This window comes from Lampetra planeri, chromosome 64 (assembly GCF_965212315.1).
Source record: "Lampetra planeri chromosome 64, kcLamPlan1.2.h2, whole genome shotgun sequence".
NCBI classification, from domain to species: domain Eukaryota; kingdom Metazoa; phylum Chordata; class Hyperoartia; order Petromyzontiformes; family Petromyzontidae; genus Lampetra; species Lampetra planeri.
The window spans coordinates 652,745-670,340 of NC_136170.1; the positions used below are offsets into that span (position 1 = coordinate 652,745).

General features: G+C 59.2%; 1 protein-coding gene across 1 annotated transcript in view; it reads right to left on the bottom strand.

Moving 5' to 3' along the window:
* Nucleotides 1–953: 953 nt before the first annotated feature.
* Nucleotides 954–17,596, bottom strand: part of LOC144737008 (anoctamin-1-like) — a 92,844-nt gene continuing 76,201 nt past the window's right edge. Inside the window, 15 exon segments of the mRNA XM_078619654.1 lie at nt 954–1,139; nt 1,141–1,539; nt 2,042–2,147; nt 2,660–2,850; nt 3,424–3,476; nt 5,363–5,515; nt 5,886–5,904; nt 5,906–6,062; nt 6,572–6,672; nt 7,166–7,223; nt 8,117–8,228; nt 8,653–8,854; nt 9,765–9,839; nt 13,977–14,054; nt 16,875–16,957. Of these exon segments, the coding sequence (XP_078475780.1) occupies nt 1,038–1,139; nt 1,141–1,539; nt 2,042–2,147; nt 2,660–2,850; nt 3,424–3,476; nt 5,363–5,515; nt 5,886–5,904; nt 5,906–6,062; nt 6,572–6,672; nt 7,166–7,223; nt 8,117–8,228; nt 8,653–8,854; nt 9,765–9,839; nt 13,977–14,054; nt 16,875–16,957 (1,889 nt within the window). The 3' untranslated portion in view covers nt 954–1,037.

The following is a 17,596-nucleotide window of genomic DNA, read 5'->3' on the forward strand; positions in this document are numbered from 1 at the left end:
TGGCTAATGCGGCTGCTGTTGTCGTCGTTGCCCCAACGAGTCGGTTAAGGCTACACGGGGGAGCTTTGTCTTTGGTGGGGGTAACGCGTGGGTTAAAACCAGAACGAAAATCGCTCCACTGGACGGGGCCCACCAGAGGCCTCTCTAAGGGGGGGAGGGGTATGTACTTTGGCGTACTCTTCCATGGCGTCACGTTTCATAAATCGGGAGTGAAACCAACGTTTGGGCCGACGTTGGGTCAATGTTAGAATTCGGTGGAAACGCACGCGCCTGTAGCGCGCCTGTAGCGCGCCTGTAGCGCGCCTGTAGCGCGCCTGTAGCGCGCCTGTAGCGCGCCTGTAGCGCGCCTGTAGCGCACCTGTAGCGCGCCTGTAGCGCGCCTGTAGCGCGCCTGTAGCGCGCCTGTAGCGCGCCTGTAGCGCGCCTGTAGCGCGCCTGTACGTATGTTTCTTTTTTACTTTGGGAACCACGTGGCGGGCGTCGGGGTGACGGTGGCTTGGTCTCTCAGACTCCTCAGGTTGTGTGGAGCGTTCAAATCCAGAAAACCCATCGTGACTCGGCGGTCGATAAACTCGCTACCGCTTTGTGAGAACGTGGAACTAGAATCTCGCTTTCAAGCGACGGGCAATCTGCTCGCTAACAAACTGCACCGCACACCCAACCACCTGTACGCAACCACACAAACTCCCTGTGGTATATGCACCACTCCCAACCACTGGCAGACAAAACACAGGCGCACACACGCAGACAGGCACACAACATACGCACAGACCCAGTACACGCACCCACACACCCAACATGCATGATTCCCATCACACGCACGCACGCACACACACACACGTGTGCGTGTCCCGCGCGTGTGCGCGTGTCCGTGCGTGTCTGTGCCCGTGCCCACTGGTGTGTGTCCGTGCGTGTCTGTGTCCGCGCGTGTGTCCGCGCGTGTGTCCGTGTGTGTCCGTGCCCACTCGTGTGTGTCCGTGCGTGTCTGTGTCCGCGCGTGTGTCCGCGCGTGTGTCCGTGTGTGTCCGTGCGTGCCCCTACACAACGGTGTGCTGTGCGCTGCAGGAGGCGTTGCTTGGGCGGTGCCCCCCCCGCTCGTCGACCCCCACCCCCCCTTCCGCCGGCTCGAGCCCCCCCCCCGCCCCTCCCCCCGGCGGGGCTCTCCGCCCGCTCGCGCCCGGCCCCCACGCTGCTGCCGTTGTGCTGCTGGTTGCTGGCCCTCTCCGCTCCCTCCCGCGACGAGTCCCCCAGTTCCCGCTGGGACGATTCGAGCGGGTCGCCACCTCCGCCTCCACCTCCTCCACCTCCTCCACCTCCACCTCCACCTCCTCCACCTCCTCCACCTCCACCTCCTCCACCTCGCCTCTCGCGTCCGTCCTTGTTCTGGCCCAGGTTCCCCAGGAGCTGCATCTTCTCCTGCTCCTCCTTGAGGAAGGTGGCGACGATGAGCGTCCGCTCCTTCTTCAGGCAGTCCGCGATGTCCTTGGGGATGTCGGGGATGAGCCAGTCGAGGACGTTGCTCAGGAACATGACGAGGTTCTGCGGGAGACGAGGGTAGAGGGTGGAGGGTGGTCACGGCAGGATTGGGGTGAAGGTGATCCTAGGCGGCTAGAGGGCCCCCTCCCCCCCTCCCCCCCTCCCCCCCCTTCCCCCCCCCCCTCCCCCCCCCAAGGCGAGATGTGAATGTTACGGGCGAGTGGGTCACGGATGAATTGAGTGAGACGAGCGAGCGGGGTGAGTGAATGAGCGAGCGGGTGAGTGGGGGTGGAGTGACGAGCGAGGGAATGAGCGAGCAGGTGAGTGAGCGGGGCGAGCGGGTGAGTGGGGTGAGTGGGCGAGCGAGTGAATGAGCGAGCAGGTGAATGAGCGGAGGCGAGAGCGGTGAGCGGGGTGAGTGGGCGAGCGAGTGAGCAGGCGAGCGAATGTGCTGCGAGTGAGCGGTTGAGCGAGCAAGCAAGCGTGCGGTGAGGGAGCGGCGAGGGTGCGGTGAAGGTGCGGTGAGGGAGCGGCGAGGGTGCTATGGTGCGGGGAAGCTGCTCGCCTGGAAGATGATGACAAAGGCGAGGCGGGCGGCCATGACGGCCCAGTACTGCTTGTTGGTGTCGTACGCCCGCTCCGAGCCCGGCGGGTCACGGTAGTCCTTGTACCTGCACCGCCCCCGCCGGCAACCACCACGGTCACCACCACCACAATCGCCACCACAACACCGCAAGTTAGTACTGCTGTCGGGATGCACACGGAGCCGTGTCTGAGCAGCGGCGTCACACGCGGGGAGGACAAGCGGGGAGACGCAGAGGTGATGTTGGCGACTTGCCCGCCCACCCGCTCGCCCACTCACCCACCCACCCACTTGCCTGTCCACCAACTTACTCAAACCAACCCACCCACCCGCTCGCCCACTTGCTTGCCCACCTGCGCTCGTTCGCCCACTCGCCCACTTACCCACTCTCCCGCCCGCCCACCCACCCACCAACTTACCCAAACCAACCCGCCCAATAACCAACCCACCCACCCCATCACCAACCCATTCAACGACAACATAACGTAGAAAATATGGCTCCCCCCACCATCGCTACCCCCTCAACTCGACGACGAGGGCCCAACGACGATATCCCGACGACGACAACATGACAGACGACGACGACGACGAGCGGCCGACCTGCAGGAGAGGACCTCCGCGTCGCTCCCCGTGCCCACGTCGCCGGCCGGCCCGGTGCCCTCGGCGAAGTCGCTCACGTTGAAGTGCGACAGCGTGTGGTCCACGAAGCCCCGCATGGTGCCGTCCGCACTGTACATGTACAGGTAGACGAGCCGCGGGATAAAGTCCGACGTGGTCGAGATCACAAACGCCTGGGGGGGGGGGGGGGGGGGGAGAGCGGGGGGGTGAGAGGTCACACGGGGGACCGATTGCTGGGTCACGGCGAGGGGTTAGGGACGGAGGGAGGAGAGCGACCGAGCGGCGGTGCAGCGGTGAGCACGCCGAGCTACGAACCCGGCGACCCGAGTTCGATTCCCGCTCACGGCCACCAACGCCGGTGACGGTTACCTGAACCGGTGCAGGGCCTCCCCTAGGTCGACTCAGCCTCAAATGAGTGAAAACATCGCCACTGGGGAGACAAAGGCGGCCGGGCGTGGTGCTGGCCACCCGAGTTGCCAGCCTCGCTAGGAGCTGCTTGCTAACAGCACTTGCCCCGACAGTCTGTTGAGAGGCTACACGGGGGATCTTTGGGTGATGGGGAGAGTTGGTGATGGACGGATATAGTGTGCGGTTGAAGGGGGATGAAAGTGGATGAAATGGGATGTGTTGGCTGGAGGGAGGGGAGGGGAGTTAGGGGAGGGGAGGGAGTGAGGGGAGGGGAGGGAGCGAGGGGAGGGGAGGAAGGAGGAGCGAGGGCGTAGTGGGGGGTGGAATCCCCGACTCACGTTTGTGATGACGCTGAGTTTCCCGATGCCGGACAGGATGTTGAACCAGATTCCTGGGGGAGCCACGGAACAGAGGGGGGGGGGGGGGGGGGGGGAGATCAGGTGGAGGGAGGAGATCAGGTGGAGGGAGGGGCTGGGGGGGGGGAAGCCATCGCGACACAAAACCACACGACGACGCTGATATATTTAAGGCGCGCGGCTCTCACAAACCCATCTGTGTTGTGTGCCCTCCTCCACCCGGCAGTGTCCATTGGCGAGCCCCGTCACGCGAGCCTAAAAGCGCCGCCATCAGCAGCAACGGTTCGGTCGGGTGCCACCAAGACGGCAAACTCGCAACGTTTACACAGAATGCGTCAAATCGTCTCAAACGCTCCTTGTCACACGCGGCTTGCCAACATCTTAATACGGAGAGGACCCGCAGAGCTTGGGCGGGGGGGCTCCCTCACCGCCCGCCTTCCGGCTCTGTGTGTGTGCTGCGAGAGACGCAACTCACACGAACCGCGTGAATGTATTAAGCTGAACAGTTGCTGTTTGTAATTATTATTTGTCGCGCGTGATTGTATATCTGGCATCGACCCGTCTACCCGCCAACGCCGCCCACGGCACACTCCGGTCATCCTCGCCGTGGCAACCGTCTCTTGGCTGCCCATGGAACAAAACCGCTTTCTGCATCGTGCGCTTTCAGATGCGATATACACCAGACTATTTACTACACTAAACATTACCCTACAACACTACACTTTTGGCTGGCCATCAAACTAATAAGGCCACCGCATCACCCGGCGCTTTCGGGTGAGCTTCTGCGGCCGTCTGGAACGCTCTTCCTTCCGATATTAGGAAGCCACTTGGAGCTGTGCACTCATAAATCATCATCGACATTGACAAACTCGCTTCTTCAAATCGAATTTTGTGTTTAGTTTGTTGTCCTTCCCCGCACCACCGCTTAGAAGTTCACCGTACACACATCATCCTCATTGCCCCGGGGTTACACGTGTTAGAGCTGGCTGCGTTTTCCTGATCGTGCCACTGGGTGGCGGGGCTGTGTCACGTCTACAGTGATGGAACGACATGAGCCAAGGGTCAAGTTGACTCGGCGTGTGACGAGGTGGAAACGCTGGAGACCGGGATCGAGAGGTCTCGTTTGCAAGAGCGATTTAATGAGTGGACGAGTGAGTGAACATGTGGGTGGGTGGGTATGCGGGTGAATGAATGAGTGGGTGATGAAGATCGTGAGTGAGCGAACTGAACGAGTGAGTGAGTGAGATTCTGTGTGAGTGAGTGGGTGAGTGAGATCGTGAGTGAGTGAATGAGTGAGTGAGTGAAATGAGTGAGTGAGATCGTGAGCAAGTGAGTAGGTGAGCGAGTGGGTGAGTGAGATCGTGAGCGAGTGAGTGAGTAGGTGAGCGAGCTGTGGGTGAGTGAGATCGTGAGCGAGTGAGTAGGTGAGTGAGATGAGCGAGTGGGTGAGTGAGTTCCAGTTTCAAGTGGATGCTGTAAACAGTTAAAAACTCGAAGAGACCGGGAGGATGGGCGTCAGTCTGGGGATCGCTGCTCTGTGCGTGCGATCCCCAGACTGTGCTGTTTGCGGTTATTGTTGCCCTTGTTGTTATTGCGATTATTGCGGATGTGATTGCGGTGGTTGTTGCGGTGGTGGTGGTTGTTGCGGTGGTGGTTGTTGCGGTGGTGGTTGTTGCGGTGGTGGTTGTTGCGGTGGTGGTTGTTGCGGTGGTGGTTGTTGCGGTGGTGGTTGTTGCGGTGGTGGTTGTTGCGGGTGGTGGTTGTTGCGGTGGTGGTTGTTGCGGTGGTGGTTGTTGCGGGGTGGTGGTTGTTGCGGGTGGTGGTTGTTGCGGTGGTGGTTGTTGCGGTGGTGGTTGTTGCCGGTGGTGGTTGTTGCGGTGGTTGTTGCGGGGTTGTTGCGGCGGTGGTTGCGGGCCCCCACCGATGTCCTTGGCGCGCACGGCCGTGGGCCTCCGCAGCTCGGAGACGAACTTCTTGGCGTCGAGGCGGATCTCGATGACGTTGTTGAGCAGCGCGAAGAGCGGCGCCAGCGGGAAGGACGCCACGAACAGCGTCACGAAGCCGAACTGGATGACTGGGGGGGGGGGGGAGAGGAGGAGTAGACCAACGTCATCATCATCATTATCAGCAGCAGCAGCAGCAGCAGCGTCGTCGTCGTCTTTAAGATCCCCACGATGATCTCGGCACCGTTAACGACACTGCACCACCGCCAACACCGTCACTGACGGAGCAGCAGCAGCAGCAGCACCATCACCAACCACGCACGTGGGGGGACTGGTGCGGCCGGACAAGCGGGGTCGGTGTGGCCACACAATGTGCACGGGGGGGGGGGGTCGCGGTGGGGTGGGGGTCGGCGTGCCCGGGGTCGCGAGGGTCGCTGTGGCCGTGACGATGCGAGCGGCTGGGCCGCGTGCTCGAGCGTGAGCGGCGTGTCCGGCACGTACTCATCTCCATGTACTCCGGGGGTGAGGCCGGCGTAGGGGTCGAGCTCGTGGTCCAGGTCCCAGCGGCGCTTGGGGAGCCCCTCGGGGTCCCCGCCGCCGTCGCCGCCGTGGTGGTGATGGTGGTGCAGGTGGAGCACCTCCTTCTTGCGCAAGCTCCGCATCAGCTTCTTCATCCTCCTGCATCGTCAGCGTCCGCATCGTTGTGATGACCGTTGCAATAATCGTCGTCGTCGTCGTCATCGTTGGCATCATTGATATTATGATGACTGTTGCAATAATCGTCGTCATCGTCGTCATCGTCGTCATTGTCGTCATCATTGGCATCGTTGACATTATGATGACCGTTGCAATAATCGTCGTCGTCATCGTTGGCATCATTGATATTATGATGACTGTTGCAATAATCGTCGTCATCGTCGTCATCGTCGTCATTGTCGTCATCGTTGGCATCGTTGACATTATGATGACCGTTGCAATAATCGTCGTCGTCGTCAAGATCTCCACAATCATCTCTACATTAACATCGTCTTCGGCATCATCGGCCGATAACGATGTTAATGATTGTTGCAATAATCATCATGACATCATTACTATAAATCTCGTCATCATCATAATCATCATCATCTTTATAGTAATCATCACATTCATCTCCGTCATCATCGACGTGATAGTGGTGGTGGACTCACGGGATGCCGATCTCAAAGAGGTTGTTCTGGATGAGCTGCTTGCCGAGCATGATGATGCTCAACTGGATGCAGAGCTCCATGAGACAGCCACCCGGGGCACACTGACACGTGGGGAGACACGCGGTGAGACACGCGGTGAGACACGCGGGGAGACACGCGGTGAGACACGCGGAGAGACACGCGGGGAGACACGGGGAGACACGCGGGGAGACACGGTGAGACACGCGGGGAGACACGGTGAGACACGCGGTGAGACACGCGGTGAGACACGCGGTGAGACACGCAGTGAGACACGCGGTGAGACACGCGGTGAGACACGCGGTGAGACACGCGGTGAGACACGCGGTGAGACGCGGTGAGACACGCGGTGAGACGAGAGACGCAGGGACACGCAGGGACACGCAGGGACACGCAGGGAGACACGGCAAGACACGGCAAGACACGGGGACACATGGGGAGACACGCAGAGACACACGGAGACACATGGGGAGAGAGATACGGAGACGTTGGGATGCGGTGGAAGTCGGACATGGGGGAGGATGTGAGAGGGGGCGGTGACGGTGACGGTGACAAAGATGATGAGGAGGTGCTCACCTCCTCCATGCGATGACCGGGGAAGACGTACACGTAGCTTCCTGGTCTCCCCACAAACCTGCACGTGCACACAAAGATAAAGGCCCCCCATGTAGCCCACGCACACTGCCGGGGCAAATTCTGTCAGCGAGTGGCACCTACGCCTTGTCTCCCCAGCTGCTCGCTCACGGCCGGAGAGTCACCGCTGGCATTAGCCGTGGCTGGGATTCGAACTCGGACCGATGGGGTTCGTAGCTTGGTGCGCTAGACGGTGTGGAAGAGTAGGCCAAGCGTGTACCCCTGTAGGAGCTGGGGGGGGGGGGAGGATCTCCGGAGCTGTCTATGAGAGTGAGCGGACATCGTGTGACGATTTGGCTTTCGCGGGTTTATCGACGCATTCATATTTTCGCAATCTAACCCAACAAAAACCTCTGTTATGGACTGTGTTACGAGTTGACATTATTATTATTATTTCTATGGGACCGTTTTCCCAGTATCACAGATGATGAGAACTAAGTAGAGGTTTTACCCCTCTCTGCCAATGTGACACGTGTCCACGTGTCGAGCCTGCACGTCTCGCCACACGCACGCAGGGCTACTGCAGAGTTCATGCCTTGCAAAAGGTCCCCTATGTGGCGTTTGACTGTCTTGACACCTCCTGTTGTATTGCCAGGAACCCGATTCTTACTCATCATCATTATAATTATTATAATAATTATAATTATTATAATAGTTATGATTATTATTGTGCATGCTCCCTTCCGAGGCTACGCGAGGCGTTGTTGACGGTGGCGCTGGGAGGGAGAGGAGTGAAGGTGGGGGAGGGAGGGAGGGAGAGAGGGGAGGGGAGGGGAGGGTGGAGGAGGGATGGAGGAGGGTGGAGGAGGGTGGAGGAGGGAGGGTGGAGGAGGGATGGAGGGATGGAGGGATGGAGGGAGGGAGGGAGGGGAGGGAGGGAGCAGCGTGGCTCACCGCCCCTTGAAGAAGGCCACGTAGAAGATGGTGGTGTAGGAGTTGACGAACTTGAGCAGAAACGATTTGAAGATCAATCGCTCCTCAAACTCCTTGTCAGTCTTGGGCACCTCTGTGTGTGAGAGAGTGTGTGTGCACGTCATTGAGTGTGTGGATGCGTGGGTATTCATTTGCGTGTGTGTGCGTGTGCGTGGGGCGTGTGTGTGAGAGAGAGTGTGCGTGCATGTGTGCGTGTGCGGGTGTGAGAGTGCGTGTGCGAGTGTGCGTGTGTGTGAGCGTGTGCGTGTGGGTGTGCATGCGTGTGCGTGTGAGAATGTACAGGCAGAGATCACGACCGAGAATTAAATGAGGGAATGAGCAATGTACTGGTGCCAGGCTAGGTACACACAAAGCCAAAGCCCCCCCCCCCACACACACGCGCGCGCACACGCCGGGGTGCCAGGCTAGGTGCACACAAAGACAAAGCCCCCCCCCCACACACACACACACACACGCACACACACGCCGGGGTGCCAGGCTAGGTGCACCGTACCCACCGATCTGCGTGAGCCAGCGCGCCACGGAGCCGTAGATCTCGTCGAGGATGAGGATGATGATGAGGTTGATGACGACGGCGGTGGAGGTGACGATCACGCGGTTGTTGGAGCGCTGGTACGCGTTCGTGCTCACCGCCAGCGCCGCCGACACCGAGATGCGGTACACGATGAGCGCAAACACGATCGCAAACGTCAGCCCGATCTGCAAACGCGCACACACGCGTGTTAGAAGCGTGTTACATACGTGTCAAACGCGTGTTACATGTGTGTGACATACACGTGTGTTACATGACATCGGCCCGATCTGCAAAGCGCAAGGTATGAGCAGGTATGTGTGTGTGTGCATGGGTATGTGTGTGTGTGTATGGGAATGTGTGTGTATGGGAATGTGTGTGTATGGGAATGTGTGTGTATGGGTATGTGTGTGTGTGTATGTGTGTGTGTATGAGTATGTGTGTGTGTATGAGTATGTGTGTGTGTATGGGAATGTGTGTGTGTGTGTATGGCTGGGTCATGTAGCCCGCATGCCCAGCCACCGCATGCCTAAACAGCTTTTGTTCGGCCGGATCGGGGGGGCTAGACGGGCGCGGCACGGGCTAGAGAAGAGATGGAGTGATGTGGTACAGGAGGACGTGGAGCTGAGTGGACTTGCCGATGACTGGTACCAGCGGTGTCAAGATCGGCCTCAGTGGAGGAGGCTCGTGAAGGACGCTACTGGGCAGTTGGAGGCAGTCGCCCTCCAACAACAACGGAGGGCGGAGGAGCGACGCTCACAACAACGAGCGGAGCGCCGGGTGGCGAAAGCACAGCAAGTTGGCACAGTAGGGGGCACAGGTGGTGCATCAGCCAGTCATCTCGGTCATCTCGATCAGTCGACCCGTGGCACCTGGGTCTGCCCCGTGACCTCCTGCCAGCGGGCGTTCGACACTTCACGTGGCCTCAGGGTGCACATGGCCTGGCACAAGCGTCGTGGTGACGTCACCGCCACTTAGTGGCGAATGGCGGTTGTTGTTGGTTGTTGTGTGTATGGGTGTGTATGTGTGTGTGTGTGTATGTGTGTGTATGTGTGTGTGTATGTGTGTGTATGTGTGTGGGTACGAGTAGGCGGGTACCATGAAGAGGATAGAGGAGAAGTTGATGGCGTAGCTGGGAAGTCGATCTCTCCACGTCAGCTTCAGCTCCTCGTCCTGTCCACACATGCGGCGCAGACACACGCGCACGCGGGCAAGCAGACGCATGCACGCACACGCGCACACGCGCAGACACGCAGGCACACACACACACATACACACGCAGGCACACACACATACACACACACACACGCAGACACACACGCAGACACACACGGGCACGCTATTGAGGCTCGCGATCATCGGCCGCGAGCAGTGCCGGTCAGCGCTGGCGGCAGCACCTGTGGTGGCTGCCAGGGGTCACGGGGGTCACGGGGTCGTCATGGGGGGTCACCACGGGGTCGTCACGGGGGTCACCACGGGGTCATCACAGGGTCGTGACATGCAACAGCAAAACACGCGAGCGGAACGGCTGCGATGTGGACGCTTGCAACAAAAAAAGACAAAGGCGCAGCGCTGCAACTGCTGGCTCCACGCCGCCACAGAGGGTGGATGGGACCGTGGGAGGAGGGGGAGGGGTTAATTGGTCTACTCTTCCACGCCCGCTCTCTTACACGAGACTCATCCCCTGGTCTCTAAATTTAAATATAAAACACATTGACGTCACCCCCACACTTTACCCAACGTGACCTGCCAATCATTGCCCGACCCGTGGTGGAACCAATCACACTGCTGCTGGGTGGGTGGGGGGGGGTGAAATTTTTGAATCTCCCCCCAATGTTTAAACTGCCGCGCCTGGAGATTGAATCGGATGGCGGGGGGGGGGGGTCCTCTGGACTCCAGAGGGCCGACCTCTTGACCTGTTGACCTCTTGGCCACGTGACGACGGGGACCCATTGTGAGCGCTCGCGGCACACGCGGCCACAGGGCGATCGACCGCCCCTCCTCCTCGTCTGAATGAGGTGCAACTCAAATGCGAACGTGATGCAAAGTATGTTACGCAAATCATACGCAAATGATACGCTCATTTCGTCAGCAGTGTTACATTCAGGCGGACGGAGCGAACTGAACGACACAAACAAACGACAACAGCAACGAGCGGGAGGGAGAGAGGGAGAGAGCGCGGAGCCGCTCAGGGGACGGCGTGGACACGGCAGCCGCTGTCATGCACGCACGGAGAGCTCCACCTCGTCGCCACCATCGTCATTGTCGTCATGACAATGACGATGATTACGGCGCTGATTACGGTACCGGACGGTCAAATTGAAGATGAACCTTACGACTGTTAATGACGAAAGTGGCAACGATGACTCCAGTGGTGATGATGACGATGATGAGGATATTGACAAGGATGATGATGATGATGCCATTGGCACCGACAAGAACTACGGCAGCGATGATGAGGACGATGAAAGCGATGACAATGATGACGACGACGATGATAGCGATGACAATGATGATGACGACGAGGATTATGACGATGATGACGATGATTACGACGATGATGGCAATGACAATGAGGATGACGACGATGATGATGACGGTGATGACGACGATGATCATGGTGATGACGATGATGACGGTGATGATGGTGATCATGCTGACAATGGTAATAGTGGTAACGATTAACTACGATGAAGATCACTCAACTTTGAGCTACGCGCAGCTCTCTTTTTCAAAAGCGACCTGGCCACAGATGATAGCTCAACGGAGCGGCTGATCACCATCATCACCATCACGCGTGGAAATGTATAGCAGCTGCAAAATTCTCTAAACGCGCGGCGATGTTGATTATAAATGGAAGGAAAAAAGCCGAGAGACGACCCGGAGACAATGCACGCGGTGACCACGGGGAGAGAGGAAGAAACGCAAACTCCAAGTGTACAGCAGCAGCAGGCGTCGTCAGGGTCGGGATCGGGATCGAAGCCACGACCTCCCGCATACCAGGCGAGGGAGTTAACATCTCCTAGCCACCGCGGTTATCACGATGAACTACGACGATGATGATGATGAGGATGATGAGGATGATGACGAAGCCAACGACGACGGCGATGACAAACATCAGGTGACGAATGGTCAAGCGCAACGGCATCGACGCTGCCGCCGATGACGACGACGAGGAGGAGGAGGAGGAAGCATATTCTTAGGTTTTTTTCGGTAAAGTCACGTAGGTAAAAAATTTAAATTAATAAAAGTAAAAAAAGAAAAAATATTTTTTATTTATTAATTTAAAATTTTTACCTACGTGACTTTACCGAAAAAACCTAAGAATATGAATCCTTGCAGTCAGGAAAGCTTCAAATCTAGAGGAGGAAGCAGTCAAAACAGAAGGCACTGGGCACGGCGGGGAAGGAAGCGACGGCTGCTGCAGTGGGTACGGGCACGGACACGAGCAAGTACCAGGATTCCCCCGGCCAGGGCCGACTGCACCCTGGCCTTCCACAGATTAGCCACGTCGCTCGGCTGGTCCAGGGCCCTCTGGGAGCACGGGAGAGGGGGAGATAGGGGGCAAGTGTGCAAGTCGGACCACACACAGACAAAGACAAAGATCCACCGCGTAGCCTCCACAGACTGTAGGGGGAAGGGCGCTGAGAGAGAGTAGCGCCTAGAGACGGGTGGCACGGCGCTCGACGGGGGTGGTGTGTGGCCAACACCACACGCACACACACACACAGGCACACAGACACACACAGGCACACACACACAGGCACACGCACACACACAGGCACACACACAGGCACCCACAGGCACACACACGCACACAGAGACACACACATGTACACATGCACGCACACGAACGCACACATGTACACATGCACGCACACGAACGCACACACACATAGTTCTCCCTCCGCGATGTACGACGCACTGCAAGGGGGGGTTCTCCTAGAGGTTCATCATCGCGGATCTCTCTCCCTGACGTCACCTCTCCTCTCCCTTACCCTGAACAAGGCCCATTGCCTAAAACGTCAGACCACTTTTATACAAGCCGCAACCAGTGTCATTGTGCCATCAGGTTGTTGGTGGTGGTGGTGGAGGTGATAGTGATGATGGTGGTGGTGGTGGTGATGATGGTGATGACGGTGGTGATGATGGTGATGATGGTGGTGGTGATGATGGTAGTGGTGGTGGTGTACGAAGCTGCTGCTGTGGTCTAGCACTGTTGTGGAGGCAGCAGCAGCAGCACCGAGGGTTGGTGGACCACTCGCAGATGGGCTGTGGAACGCCCTTCTCCCTAACCCGTGGGTGGGCTTCGAGGAGTATCCGTGCTCCCTGGCTCTTCCAGGAAGAAGGCAGTAACAGCAACGTGCGTGGACTAATCTCCATCCGTTACAAACGCGGGTTTTCTCCGGCTGCTCCGGCTTTCTCCCCGCACGTATTACACCACTCACGAATTGGCTGAAAACACCGCTCACTATATTGAGAGAGGATCGCAGAACTCGGGCAATTGTTGGTCACGCCGGCCTAGCTGCTGCCGCCCCTGCTTTACTTTAAACTATTATTTTTTACTTACCATTAAGCTGTGGCGCTCTTTTTTCAAAAGCGGCCTGGCCATCACAAATGACAGCCTCAACTAAGTGGCGGCTTACCATCACCATCATCGTCATCATCACGTGGACATTTATAGCGGCAGCCAAACTCTCTACACGCGTGACGTCGATTCGAAATGTGGAGGAGGAAAACCGGAGGACCCGGAGACAAAGTCCACGCAGCGACCACGAAGAGAGAGACACGCAAACTCAGAATACGGAGCGAGCATCGTCAGGGTCGGGATCGGACTCCGAGCTCCTACGGTGCCCACGTGGTCCCCCAGCGACTGCTCAGAGAGCATCGCAAACACAACCAAGACAAGCTCCAGGAAGTCGGAACAAACATCCAGAACATTTAGCGCACGATGGCCGTTAGCTCTCCGAGGGTCATTAGTCAGAGGTCATGGCCAGAGGTCATGGCCAGAGGTCATTGCCAGAGGTCAGGTTAAAGGTCATGTTAGAGGTCACGTTAGAGGTCACGTTAGAGGTCACGTTAGAGGTCATGGCCAGAGGACACAGCTAGAGGTGATGTTAGAGGTCATGTTAGACGTCAGGTTAGAGGTCATGGTCAGAGGTCACGGCCAGAGGTCACAGCCAGAAGTCACGGGCAGAGGTCATGGCTAGAGGTTATGACCAGAGATTGCAGCTATAGGCCATTGCTAAGGGTCACGGCCAGAGGTCACGGTCAGAGGTCACGGTCCGGGGTGAGGGGCGTGTCCCTCACCTGCTCCTGTCGCTTGTTGAAGTCGCTTTGCATTTTCTTGTCGAGGAGTTTGGCCTCGTACTCGGGGCGAGGGTGGTCCTGCACGCACACGCGGACAGCACACGCGTGTGTCACACGTGTGGGGGGGGGAAGGGGGGTAGGGGTCACAGACATGCATGGAGTGGGGGGTGTGGGTATACAAGGGAGAGAGAGGTGTGACGTGCTGGGGGTGAGAGCATGGGAGGGGAGTGGCCGCATGGTGAGCCGTCAGGGGTCAAGGTGAGGGTGAGGGGTTAGGGGTGAGCCGTGAGGGGTCAGGGGTGAGCGGTGAGGGGTCAGGGGTGAGCGGTGAGGGGTGAGGGGCTGGGGGTGAGGAGTTGGGGGCGAGGTTTGTCCAGAGTTTGCAGTACGTTCTCGTCGTGTTCGCCGTGACGTGCAGATCTACTCGGCACGCACTGCACGCGCCTGATGATTGACCAAACGCCGCGGAGAACAAAAATGTATCCCGGGTCAGACCGGATTGCTGCTCCGGGTTTGTCAGAACATTTGGACGAAACCAAAACTCTGGAACAGGAGTGGCTGATAATTATTATTGTTAGCGGGGCATGCGGGGAGAGGAGAGGTAGGGAGAGAGAGAGACAAGGAGAGAGAGGGAGGGAGAGAGACAAACCTTGACCAACTCCTGGAGCAGCCGGGTGCAGCAGGAAACGAGAGACAAAAAAACAAACAGAGGTTACGAGCACCGCCACCCACGGCACCGCCACGACACCCACGGCACCACCACCGCCACCTCCGGCAGCCTCCAGAGCAAGGAGAGTGATGCTCGGAGCACGGCACGGAGGGATAGGAACCCCAAAGCATCTCCCAAAAGCAGCAGCAGCAGCAGCGGTGGCGACACGGCCAATCAGCTGGAGCTGATAGTGACCGGCGGGCGTGTGTGTGTGTACGTGCGTGCGTGTGTGTTGGAGGCAGTCGCCCTCCAGCAACAACGGAGGGCAGAGGAGCGACGCTCACAACAACGAGCGGAGCGCCGGGTGGCTAAAGCACAGCAAGTTGACACAGTAGGGGGCACAGGTGGTGCATCAGCCAGTCATCTCGGACATCTCAGTCAGTCGACCCGTGGCACCTGGGTCTGCCCCGTGACCTCCTGCCAGCGGGCGTTCGACACTTCACGTGGCCTCAAGGTGCACATGGCCTGGCACAAGCGTCGTGGTGACGTCACCGCCATTTAGTGGCGAATGGCGGTTGTTGTTGTTGAGTGTACGTGCGTGCGTGTGTACGTGCGTGTGTGTGTGTGTGTGTACGTGTGCGTGTGTGTGTGTGTACGTGCGTGTGTGTGTACGTGCGTACGTGCGTGTGTACGTGCGTGTGTGTGTACGTGCGTACGTGCGTGTGTGTGTGTGTACGTGCGTGCGTACGTGCGTGCGGGCAGCGGTGGCACGGTAGGGAGGGGGCACAGGTGGTGCATCTGCCAGTCATCTCAGTCGGTCAACTCCACGGGCCTGTCCCCGTGACCTCCCGCCAGCGAGTCTACGACACTTCACGTGGCCTCAGAGGGCACCGGGCCCGGCACAAGCGGCGCCGTCACTTCGTGGCGCACGCCGCTCGTGGTGTTGGTGTTGGTGCGGTGGCGCACCGGCTAGCGCTGCGCTGCACTACCAAGCCGGCGACCCGGGTTCAATTCCCGCTCACGGCCTCCCGTAAGGCCACAACCGACTACCTGGTGCGGTGTGTAAACATCGCCACTGGGGAGACAAAGGCGGCCGGGCGTGGCGCTGGGCACACACCCCCCTCCTGCACTGTGCCAGCCTTCATAGGTGCTCGCTAACAGCACTTACCCCAACGGTCTGTTAAGGCTATACGGGGGCCCTTTGTCTTTGTATTATTTACGTAAGTGTGTGTGTATCATTATGTAAGTGCAGGCATGACGTCATCTAAGTGGCTCATTCTGTACAAGTCGTCTGACTGGGCACCCTGCCACAGAGCGATCCCTCGCGGCGGGCGCTGGCGCAACGATCGCCGCTCACGCACCGGAGGAGGGAGAGTGACGGAGCGCGAGTCCGCACCGAGTCCGCACCGAGTCCGCACCGAGTCCGCACCGAGTCCGCACCGAGTCCGCACCGAGTCCGCACCGAGTCCGCACCGAGTCCGCACCGAGTCCGCACCGAGTCCCTAATGAGTCGGTAAATAGTCCAGACTCAGTCCGCAATGAGTCCGTAATGAGTCCGGGCAAATACCGGGCCGAGTCCAGACTGAGCCCGGACCGAGTCTGTGCGTCTGTGCGTCTGTGCGTCTGTGCGTCTGTGCGTCTGTGCGTCTGTGCGTCTGTGCGTCTGTGCGTCTGTGCGTCTGTGCGTCTGTGCGTCTGTGCGTCTGTGCGTGGTGTCGATGAGTTTGTCTGCGCGTGTCTCCGTAACTTGCCGTGGATCTCCATAGCTGCCCGTTTCCCTCCGTGCGTCACCGTGTCCCTGTATCTCTGTGTCCCCGGATGTGGGCCCATATATCCCCACATCTTCCTGTGTGTCCGTGTCTCCAAACGTGACCCGGCATCTCCAGATGTCTCTGTGTGCCCCACCCCCCGTGTCTCCCACCCGTGTCTCCTCCCCGTGTCTCCCACCCGTGTCTCCCCCCCCGTGTCTCCCCCCCGTCTCCCACCCATGTCTCCCCCCCGTCTCCCACCCATGTCTCCCCACACGTCTCCCCACACGTCTCCCCACACGTCTCCCCACACGTCTCCCCACACGTCTCCCCACACGTCTCCCCACACGTCTCCCCACACGTCTCCCCACACGTCTCCCCACACGTCTCCCCCCCGTGTCTCCCCCCCCGTGTCTCCCCCCCCCCCGTGTCTCCCCCCCCCCCCCCGTGTCTCCCCCCCCCCCCATGTCTCCCCACACGTCTCCCCCCGGGTCTCCTTACCTCCTCGTCCTCCAGCCCTGTGAGGTCCCAGCTGTAGTCCAGCCTCATCTGTCGCCTCTTCCAGTGCTCCAGAAAGGTGGTGGCTGCACGCGGGGGAGAGACACGGGGAGAGACACGCGGGGAGAGACACGCGGGGAGAGACACGCGGGGAGAGACACGCGGGGAGAGACACGCGGGGAGAGACACGCGGGGAGAGACACGCGGGGAGAGACACGCGGGGAGAGACACGTGGGGAGAGACACGTGAGGAGAGACACGTGGGGAGAGACACGTGAGGAGAGACACGTGAGGAGAGACACGTGAGGAGAGACACGTGGACACAAACATCCATCAGTCTGACCCACACACTCCCGTACACTCACCCATCCAGTGACCCACACACTCACCCACCCAGTGACCCACACACTCACCCACCCAGTGACCCACACACTCACCCACTCAGTCAAGAGCCCATTCACTCACCAGCTCGCTCACCCACCCACCAACCTATTCACCCACAAGCTCTCGCTCACAGACCCATACAGCCACACACCCACCAACCTATTCATCTACCAACCCGCTCACCTACCCACCCACTCACCTACCCGCTCACCCACCCACCAAACCCACCCACCACGTACCCCCCCCCACCCACCACGTACCCCCCCCCCCACTCACCAAACCCACCCACCTCCCACCCACCAAACCCACCCACCACGTACCCCCCCCCACCCCACCCCCCCA